This window comes from Chenopodium album, chromosome 11, assembly GCF_948465745.1.
Source record: "Chenopodium album chromosome 11, dcCheAlbu1.1, whole genome shotgun sequence".
NCBI lineage: Eukaryota > Viridiplantae > Streptophyta > Magnoliopsida > Caryophyllales > Amaranthaceae > Chenopodium > Chenopodium album.
In genome coordinates this window covers 58,703,532-58,714,543 of record NC_137844.1, presented here as the reverse complement: position 1 = coordinate 58,714,543, position 11,012 = coordinate 58,703,532, and the positions used below count along the sequence as shown (strand labels likewise).

The following is an 11,012-nucleotide window of genomic DNA, read 5'->3' as shown; positions in this document are numbered from 1 at the left end:
CGGTGGCCTAGCAGGCCAGCAGGGCACGTTGCCCAGTGCCCACCTCTTATAGTACTTCTGCGTGCTGGGTTGCATGCTTTAATTTTAATGTTTAGATTTCTAAAAGTCAATACTTCGTATGTATATATAGCGTTAATGCGTTATATGGCAATATGGCGTACAAGAGGTATAATGAAATCAAAAATATATATTTTTTTTATAAATAATTAAATGTTAATTTTATGAACCAACGACAAAACAGATAGGAAAAAAAAAAGTAAACAAACCTTTAAAGAGAAAAAAAAAAAAAAAAAACCTGTAACCCGACTAAAGTAATACGAATGTATTTGTTTAGTGTACCTCACGTAATCTAAAAAAAAACTATCCGTATTATTCATCGCGTGTTGGTGGTAGTGAATATCGAATAGTTAATGTTGTTGTCCTCTTTGAAGGACTCGCTTCGTCGTCTTGTTTAGTATGGACAGAGGAATTCGAAGAGGAGGCAACATTGACGGAGTCGCGATATTTGGGAGAGGAGCTAAGGGCTTGCTGGTGTTTTCTAATACAAGTTTCACAAAAACAATCCTTTTTTTTTTCCTTTCTTTCTAATTTTTCAGAAGCTTTCTCAGCAACCAAAGCTAACAAATCCAATGGGCTTAAATTTTTCTCCATTTTCTTTATTTCTCTAAATTCTTCTTTGGTTAAGAATTCATCATTATTATTCTCCATTGTTTGAGTTTGAATTTGCAAAAACAATATTTTTTTTTTTTTTTTAATTTTATAATGAAATTGTAAGAACGAAAGTAAATAGAGGTGAAAGTCATGAAAGTCCATATATACATATGGACAATATGGTTTATCCGTTTATGTATAGGAGTTTGATTATTATTTGCATGAGAAGTATAGAGTTATTGAAATTGTATTGTATTAAGGAGTGTAATTAAGCTGTAATTTGTAAAGTGTGTTAATTAGGAAAGTGTAAGTGGTTAGTTAAAGAATAATTTAATAAGTTGAAGGATATTAGGACATTTATTAGATTTTTTTAAAAATCTTTTGAAAAAGATAAAATAGTAATCTTTATCCTCTGTGAAATTGTGATGATGTTCGGCTGTGCATTCGGAAGAAGAGATAGGAAAGTGGGGAAAAGGTTACTCCGTATTATCAACAAAGTAATAAACAATTGACTATTTGAATCAATATTTAGGTTTAGAATTTGATAAAGTTTATACTATATAGGCCTCGTTCACTTCACCTAAAAAAAAAAAAATTCAGTAAAAATAATTTCAGTTCAGTAAAATTAATTTCACTTTTGTAAAAATAAGTTCAGTTCAGTAAAATTAATTTCACTTTTGTAAAAATAAGTTCAGTTCAGTAAAAATCAGTAAACTGAAAGAAGAAATATAATAGAAAATTAGTAAAAATAATTTCAGTTCAGTAAAAATAATTTCAGTTCAGTAAAAATAATTTAAGTTCGGCAAAAATAATTTCAATTAGTAAAAATAATTTCAGTTTAGCAAAATAAGGTAAAGTAAACGGGGCTATAGTACTATTAAAATTTATACTGTAGTAAGAAAAATATATAGCCATGTTAAATATTTGAGTATTCCTAATCCGACTGATACAACAACTTACCTAATACGAATCCCACCCAAAATTATTAAACCCAACATCTACCGGTTCGAACTCAACCCAAACATATAAATTTGTTGTATTACCATAATATCACTAGTAAAATATTCTATAATTATTTTTAAAAATTTAATGAACAACTAACCATAAAATTATAGGAAATTTCAAATTTGATATCGATTATATTGTTACGTTTTCAATTTAAAAACAACAACAAAAAATTGCGCATTTTAAAATTGGCGTATATAGCTATTAAAAAAAATTAAAAAATAAATGAATATTGTGTATATCTTCTATTATTCAGAGTTTCTACAATCTATAAAATGCCTAATATATAACAGTATAAAGCGTCAAAACCCTAAAAAAGAAAGTGATCTTGTGATTCAACCATGTCTCATGACAGTAACATTAACAAGGCTCTAATTCCTCCTTCGGATAATCAAGGTAATAATTCATTCATTTTGCTCAACTATTTTTATTTACAATTAATTATTCTGAATTTGTGATGAGAATTTAATAAAAATAGGTTTTAATTTGGTGGATTAATTTTTCAATGGGTTTATGCTTTGATGTGTTCATATGATCTTTGACTAGTTTAATTTCCATGAATATGTTAGTAGTACTTTGTAACTGTTTTCCAGGTGCTTGAGTTTCTAAAAATTAATGGTGTATATTTCATAAGAAAAGAACAGTATGTTACTACTCCCCATTTGGTAAAAATTAAACTTGAGTGTACGATACAATATAATAAGAAGAACGAACATTGGTTAATTGTAACTTATAAGTACAATGCATATCATACTTATTAGTGTACTATATAAAAATTGGAACAAAATATATCAACTTTCTGTTTTTGCTTATAATAAACTGTACTTCATTATTTTAAGTTTTCACATATAAAGTTCGTCATATGTATGTAACTAATTACATTTTGTTGATTTACTTGTAAATGGTAATTAGTTGCCCTCTCTATTCTTAAGGATATAGATATACCTCTTTGTTTTATGTTAGTTTGTTATAAATTGTAGCTAATTTGTTAACTCGATCTATCAATTAGTTAGATACTGATCAGTCAAAGCTCTATTTTATTTTATTTTTTTTAAAAAAGTCAAAGCTCTTTTTTTTTTTTTTTTTTTTTTTTGAAACAAAGCCAAAGCTCTATCTTTTTTTCTTTTTGAATTATGTTATTTATTTTATGATGATTTGCTTCTTTTTATTATTTTATTAAAATTTTTTAGGCATTAGGCATAATACAAAAGAGATTTGAGCAATTCTTTTAAAAAATATCAGGCTTAGCTTTGACCATGATTTTAAAATGGCATGCCTTTTAAAATTATGACTTAATTATTTTTTAGAAATAAATAAATTAAACTAACCACCACCATCATCATCATCAAGTTCATCATCGTCAAATGAATTGAGAGCAAAAGCATCACATCTTGTGGTACTAGTACGGTGTTCATTAGCATTAGGGTTTATGTTCATCTGCATAATTTCTCTCTTCAATACATTCGGCTTCTTCACTTTACTCTTCTCCAATTTCTCAAATTCCTCTTTCTGTTCCTTCTCAATGCAAAATCGTTTCCACTAATAAGTTTTCACTTTTCTTTTTTTACTTTTTCTATAATTTTGAGTTTTCACAATGTTTATTTAAGTTATTTTAATTCCCTCGGACAAGAAGTAGACATCATCATCCACCAGAATTTCAATTCAAATAAAGCTGATAATTCATTTATTCAACTCATCTTGTTATAGCGAAGGAAACACAACTGGGACTTGAATATAAAACAAGATAGGAAGAATAACTATAATACCCTAATTTAACTCTACCAAAATGCATAATACTAGACATAATTTTAGTAACCCCCAAGTCCCCAACTAAATATGCGCTTTCAAAACTTCAAGTGTACATATCTCTTCTGACTACTTCCTGAATATCTTCAAGTTTCATGCAAATGGCATCGTGAGGAGAAGTGCCATGGAGCTTCAACCAAGAGCTTCAGTACGACGACATTTACAATATGACTTAAGGATCAAATAGCACTACCAGAGCTCAATACTGAGCTTTAATCAAGATCCTTTTTTCAATTTCATAATCTCGCATTCGCTGAGACACACACCCAGATTAACAATTGCAATTACCTTCAAAATCATTCATCATCAGAGTCCGCAAATGTTATCTTTGTAGCTTTGGGAGCATCCGCTGTGATCTCTCTGAAATGAGCACCATAGAGCTTGGACTCCTACAAATGAAAGGTCACATAAGCTTGAGCAAGGGAAAAGCATCACAAATTTTACAACCAGTACTAATTTCCACAAAAAGAAATTTACATAAGAGGGAGTAGGGGTGGGTTAAAACAAGTCGACAAGGAGCAATTCAAGATGCTTACTTTTTTCTTTACATGAGTACCAAATTTTACAAGATCTGGAGGTATATGCTGGTTAGCTTCTCGGAGAACATTCACCAGTTCCCCAGCAAGACCCTGTGGAATGGTGTAAACTTTATTACTAAGGCAATTCTAAAATGGAATAATAATAATAATATAGTTGACTAGATGAAGTCTTACCTTGTTCTCCTTTGTAAAAAATGTGTGAGCAACTCCCTTTTTACCAGCTCGTCCGGTTCTCCCTATCCTGTGGACATAATCTTCTGTAGTGAGCGGAAAACTGTAGTTGATAACTACTTCGACATCTGGGATATCCAAACCTCGCGCAGCCACATCAGTTGCTATCTGTAAAAGCAGTTATTCCAAATTTAACTCCAAACTAAATTCAAGACTCATACACTAAGCTCATAGTTATAGTACCGTCCAATGACACAGCTACCTCAGATATAGTTACACTACAAACTAAAAAAAAAAAAGGTGCCTTGAAATGGAAAATTACTAGATTTACTAGCTAAATATAGTAAATGGCCCTAAAGGATCCTATTTAAAAAAAAAAAAATTAAAATAAAAAATAAAATAAAATAAAAAAAACACATTGATGAAAAACCGATTAATAGCTAGTTTTAGGGTAACGATAACTAATTGTTAAAATTTGATATGGAATCATTTTAGCTAAATTGTAACTAAATTTATAATCTCCTCTTGCAAAACAACACTTTTAAAAAGAGTTCAAATTTTCAGCAAGCTAAAATTGCTTGCTATAAACACTAATTCACAAATTACGTACCAATAATGGACAAGTTCCACTCTTGAACAAGGCCAGTGATTTTGTCCGTGTAGATTGTGGTTTACCAGCATGTATAGCAACAACATTCCAGCCCCTAAAAAGCACAAAATATTGGAAACAACTTCAATAATGTCTAGGAGAAGGACAAAGATATATATACAGGAAAAAAAGAGATTATAAAGCTACCTTCCTTGCAGCATCCTCTCTACTCGATCTCCTTCCTTCTGATACAGGACAAAGACTATAACTCTATTCCTGTACAAGAGAATAAAAAGAGTTCAGAACGATGCATCAACACCAGAAGAAAAACAGGACATAGATCCACACATTCACACTGAAAGTGAGGAATCTACACCTATAAACAATCAGAGATAAAAGTACATAACAGTGTCTCGCCTAAATTTAAAACATTAATAGATGTCAAGCAGATAGCCAATGTCCAACCCAAATGATTTGTTGAACGCTAATAGAGGACTTTGTGCATAGTGTCTTCGACACAGTCCGACACCCCTTATCATAATATATTTACCATGTTTTCTGGACCCCACATAAGAAGCTTCACATTTTGACAATATTAAACATGTCATTTTCTTAATGATAATGTACTTCTACCGTGCCCATTTTCAACAGATATGAAAGAGTATCTGAAAGAGTGACAGTCAAAGCTTAAATGTAGGATTACAATGTACTAAATCAAAATGTCTTATTGAGTTGCCCTTATATGCTGTGAGGTAGTAGAGGCATCAGGTGACGTCCGAACCCAGGGTATCAGAAATAGCTTCTTTGCACTTTTAAAGAAGCCTCCTTCTCCATGTTGATTCTAAAGCCTAATCAAAGGCTTGAAGCCTTGAAGGTGATATCAAAGCTGATTAAGAGGAAAACTGTTTTTTTCTGTCTTGATATCACCGGTGATATCAAAGGTGCTCATTCCATTAATTACTCGTTCTGTTTTATTTCAACTTTGCCTATCTATTTAACAGCTAAGCAGATAAAAGGTTGATTGAGGCAAACTGTTCAGTCCTAACATGAAGAACATACTTCTGAGACTCATGGTATTTGTCGAGCAGAGACACAAGGCGTCTATCCCGTGTATTCTCTTCCAAGACCTACAGAAGAGAGCAAAATCAAGAGCTGTATACACCAAAACCTACATTAACATTATCTAACAAAGCAAGCCAGACCTCTACTATCTGCATGACGTCGTGATTGGCAGCCAAATCTTCTGAACCGACCACTACCTAAAAACAGAAACAACTTAGGAATATGACCATAATACCAATTACATAGCAACGAGCCAATAATATCAATTTGTTCTTACCTTTATAGGGTTTGGATCCATAAATTCTTGGGCCAGTTGATGAACCTCCATAGGCCAAGTAGCACTAAACATCACCATTTGCCGAGCTGAAAGCAATATAATTGTAAGAAGATAAGACAATCACAACTCATAAAACAATGAAGACCACCTTCAATCAATAAAGTAATTCAACTATGACAAAGAGGTAGGAGGACTAAAGAAACTTCAAGAAAGACTGCCCATCCAATCTCTAATTATCAAGTCAGCTATGAAAATGTTAAAGCCTATAAAATAGCATATAAATTCATGGGTTAGATTAATCACAAAGAAAGAACAAAGAGATGGTAAGAAAAGATCCTTACATCAAAGGAATATAGGTCAAAGGTAAGACCAGATTAAAAAGTTAATTATTAAATAAAAGATATAAAAAAATTAATAAAAAAAAGGAGGGGGGGGAGGGGGTTGAGCTCATAATGGCCTTCTAACTTCAAGTAAATGATTACATATAAGCAATTTTTATTTACAATAGTGCCAGCAGAGTCATTACTAAATGCTGCTAATTTTGTCAAAGACTCATAATTATAGTCATTGATCTTTTTACCCTGTGCTTTCCCAACCAAACTTAACTCTGGGCAAAAAGAATGAAGGGAAAACAAAAAGAAAATTGCATAGTAAGTTACTTCCATACCCAATTTTAAATTTCTACAATACTGTTCTAGAGATGTAAAGTTGAATGACAACCAAATTTATGATATCAGAAGCAAATTGCTATACACTGAATTATTAATACCTATAAACAAAAGACATTTTGGTTCTAATAAACTTGATGCTTCTATTTTCCTCTAATTCTTTTTTCCATCATATTTGCAGGGCTCTAGAAAAAGAATATTATGGACTTGCCAACAAGAAGCATAGAGTTTTAAGCATAGAAGAAATCTTAACATACCAGAGTTTGTTTTGCTCAATATAGAACGAACATCTTGTTCAAACCCCATGTCAAGCATACGATCCGCTTCATCCAAAACCTGCAGAGAAGACATAAATCAAGCAGCAATTAAGATCAGAACTACAAGAACCTACCACAGCATATTATTTAAAAATGGAGTAATATTTAGCTAAGCCTGCCAGGATCCATAAATTCTTGGGCCAAATTCAGAATACAATATTGGAGATGAATGTAAGAAGGGAAAAATGCAGTACGAGTTGCATACTAAACAGGGGAAAGAAACATGCATTTTCTTCTATTGCTAATACAAGAAATGATCCATCATGGTTAAAGTAACAATAATGTGTAAATAACACCTAGCAATGCTTCTATTCTGTCGTATTCCATGATAAAGATTAGAAGAATCAATTTAACATAAAGGACACACAAAGCATGCAACAAGAAAAGTTAAGGTACTGATGTTGAGAAACTTATCAACAATAAGAAGGAAAATTTAAGCCGAGGAAGAGGATGTCAAACTAATTCAATTTAATATCTCTATTGGTCTCCTTTCTTTCTCAATCCAAAACAACCTCTGAAGACAGGACACAAAACAATGAGAAGTGTTTCAGGCATCAACTTCAAATACTACACTGTTTTTCTCAACCCCAAAGAATTTTCAAATTTCAATCAATACTATTTTTATCGTAACAATCAACACTACTCAAGAGCAAATATTTGTATCGCTTTTTGTGCTCTCGGCCATAACAGAGCTGGATCAAAGCTCTGATGCTTAACAAAGCAAAGGAAGGGTAGTCTTGGTTGGCAGATAAATCAAACTGTTACTCAGCCATTCAGCCCTAAAGTCATCTTCTGTTCCCTAAATTGTTGCGGACAATGAGCATGATTCTAGGAGATAGCATTAAGATGATATGTCTTCTTGTGAATAATGATGACTACCTGCAAGGCTAGGCTGCGACCCTCATATGCCAAAATACATGAAAAGATCTAAAGATGTTCACTAAAAGGTTAAAGGGGGGAGGTGCCACACTTGACAAGAAATGTACTTTACTTCATGCTTACCACAAATGATACATCTTGCAGACGGCATGCACCCATTTCAATCAAATCCTTCAAACGTCCTGGAGTCCCAATGGCTATGTCCTGAAGTCACAAAAAATTAAGGATGTTCAGTACAAGGAAATGCATATATATCCTCATGATTCATAAGTGATGCTGAGAGCTACACAAACAGATAGGGACAGCCCTAAGGCAAGATAATAGAAAGATATAGAGGATAAATTAAAAGAGCTAATGTTTTCTTGTTATGGATAAGAAGAGCACATATAATGATGACTTGAGTAACAAAAGAAAAGCAATAGCAAGGAATGCAGGCAAGTAGCAACAACTTGACTCCAACACTAGAATGATTGAAGTGTGACAGGCCATGGTACTTTCCCATAAAAATGGTAGCTCTTTATGGTTCTTTGCACTTAAGTAAAATCTGTGTGGTATACTGGTATATCCAACAGTCTGAGGCAGTTTAGTCTTACAGCTTCAAAAGCAGCCGGTCACATATAAATATTATATACTATAATTTTGGAACAGAAAGAAAGAGGAGTCGCCATAAAATTGCAAATCAAGTTCAAGCTTTCAAGAAAGTTATGATTACCATCTTCAGTCCCTGGCTAAGTTTGTTCCACTTTTTTTTTATTCTTCATTTCTATTAATCTATAGTTAGCACCCATGGGAATTAGTGAAGCAATGAGTATTAAGTAACAAACTTACAATACCAGACTTCAGAGCAGATAATTGAGGTCCTTTTGAGGTTCCTCCATAAAAGCAAGCAGTTTTTATGCCACAAGACTTCCCAGCATCGCAAAGGACATCCGCAATCTACCAACACAAGACAAACAAGTACATATACCCTTAATAACACAATTCCTTGCTCAAAAACACACTACACTAAACCAAATGAAGAATACATACTTGTTGTGCAAGCTCCCTTGTAGGTGACAAAAAAAGGCAAAGTGGGTTCACCCTTCTAGACTTCTCATCTTTTCTTTTGCCCAAAACATGCATAATTGCTGGAATTCCAAATGCCAAGGTCTTACCTGATCAGAACATTAACATCAAATTTCATAACAAACCGATCCGAGTCCTCGAATAAGATTGCCTCACACAAACTTACACTAATTCACTATGAAAAGTTAGGATTTCATACATCAAAAATCAAACTATTCTCAAACATTCACATGCCATACATTACCTACACACTAAAAGATACCCAACTACATATAAAATCAAATGCACCAATTCAAAATCCAATAGAATAACAAATACCTGACCCAGTTTGAGCAATCCCTATCAAATCGCGGTTTTTTAAAAGGAAAGGCCAAGCATGAGCTTGAATTGGAGAAGGTTTAGCAAAACCTTTGCAGCATTCAAGCACATTATCAGGAAGCTTTGAATCAGCAAATGAACTCAAAGGTGCATACTTTGAATCACCCGAATTCTTCCCAGAAACCACCACACCACCATAACTCTTCTTCTCTTCTTCACCCACTTCACCATCTCTCTTCTCCTCTTTCTTCTTCTTCTTCCCACTTTCCCCATTAAACCCTTCACTCAATTCAGACCCGTTTTCCAACTGGGTATTTTCCTCTTCCTTCCCATTTTTCTTCTCCTTCTTTTTCTTCTTCTTTTCGGACTTTTTAGAAGCTGAAATTTCTGGGGTTTCTATCACTTCGCCATTAATTTGAGCTTCTTCTTCTTCAAGCTTTCTCTTTCGCTTGACTTTTCGATCTTCCTCGCCGCCTGAACTCGTGAGATCCTTGATTTTTTTACCCATGTTAGAGAATTGATGAAGATGATTGCAAAATTACAAGGAGAAATTGAAAGAGAAGGAGGCAGAGTTTAGGGTTTAAGAGGGGGATATCGTATTGGGGGCGACTACACTTTCAGTTTTCGTCCAAAAGAACTTTTCTGTTAGGTTTCGGCAGTTAAATGCTTCGCAGATATTTCCGCGAGATTTTTTTTAATTTTTTTTTTCCATTTTTATTTTTTACCTTTAAGCAAAATCCAGGTGTCACCAATTTTGCCATTTGGCATATGATGTGTCGCCAAATCATACCATAACATTAATTATTGAAAAACTCCATGCATTAACTTCCATGTATAAATGTTAAGTTTAATTGATGAACTCTTTATATGCATGACAATTTCCCTTGAAATGTAACTCCTTAATAATTACACAATAATAAAGTTTGTAAGAAATTAAACATTACTCTATTTTTATTTTTTGCATTAACTCATAAAATTGTAATCATAGAGTAAAAGATTTTTGTGCATTATGGAGTACTATATATTTTGACATCAAATTTATAAAGATTTGATTTATCATATTTTGATGATTTTAATGTAAAAAAATTATTCTTATAATCAAACCAGCTCATACAAGCAACAAACTACTTAAGCTATCATATTAAAGACCAAAAAAAAAAACCACTTAAGCTCTCAATGACAAACAAGCCAAAATATATATAGTTCGATTAAAGTAATAAATTCATAAGGACCCGGGGCATCGGGCAAATAACTAGTTTTTTACCTTTAAAAAGCAAAATCGGACAATTCTAACCACTCAAATGGTCTCTCGGGTGTGGGTGGGTTAATGGGGAGCACCCAAAATCTCATTTCTTTTCGGATTCAAAAACGTTAAAAAAAATATCTAAAAAATGAAGGCAATCGTAATATACGAAATGATACTAATTTTAAAGGTTAGGATTATAGGAGATATAAGGTCGTATTGAATCACAAATGATCATTATTCTGTAACATAAAGGCTCGTGTTGGACTTGAGACGGTTTATGAAAGGAGACATAAATATAAACGGCTAAATTGACATTTTAAAATCAAAGTGGACGGTTTCAACCACCCAAATGTTCTCTCAAGATGTCATGAGGTTCATGGGAAGCACTCCAAACTATTTTCTTTACAAGATTAGAAGAG

The 11,012-nt window shown here is 32.8% G+C and overlaps 1 protein-coding gene across 1 annotated transcript; it reads right to left on the bottom strand.

Annotated features, from left to right (window-relative positions):
- Positions 1-3,295: 3,295 nt before the first annotated feature.
- On the bottom strand, positions 3,296-9,983 carry LOC145567955 (DEAD-box ATP-dependent RNA helicase 5-like). The gene is made up of 13 exons (XM_081627386.1): positions 9,348-9,983; positions 8,994-9,118; positions 8,793-8,900; positions 8,088-8,168; positions 7,026-7,104; positions 6,101-6,186; positions 5,964-6,020; positions 5,821-5,888; positions 4,969-5,037; positions 4,783-4,876; positions 4,176-4,340; positions 3,999-4,091; positions 3,296-3,851 (listed from the first exon to the last, which is right to left on the bottom strand). The coding sequence occupies exons 1-13, from the start codon at positions 9,853-9,855 to the stop codon at positions 3,759-3,761; spliced, it is 1,626 nt and encodes a 541-aa protein (XP_081483512.1). The 5' UTR covers positions 9,856-9,983; the 3' UTR covers positions 3,296-3,758.
- Between the last annotated feature and the right edge of the window lie 1,029 nt (positions 9,984-11,012).

Coding starts and splice junctions, on each gene's coding strand:
- LOC145567955 (XM_081627386.1), bottom strand. CDS start 9,855: ATGGGTAAAAAAATCAAGGATCTCACGAGTTCAGGCGGCGAGGAAGAT. Junction 9,119..9,347: donor GATTGCTCAAACTGGGTCAG/GTATTTGTTATT, acceptor TGTTCTGATCAG/GTAAGACCTTGGCATTTGGA. Junction 6,187..7,025: donor ATTGAGCAAAACAAACTCTG/GTATGTTAAGAT, acceptor TATTGCTTTCAG/CTCGGCAAATGGTGATGTTT.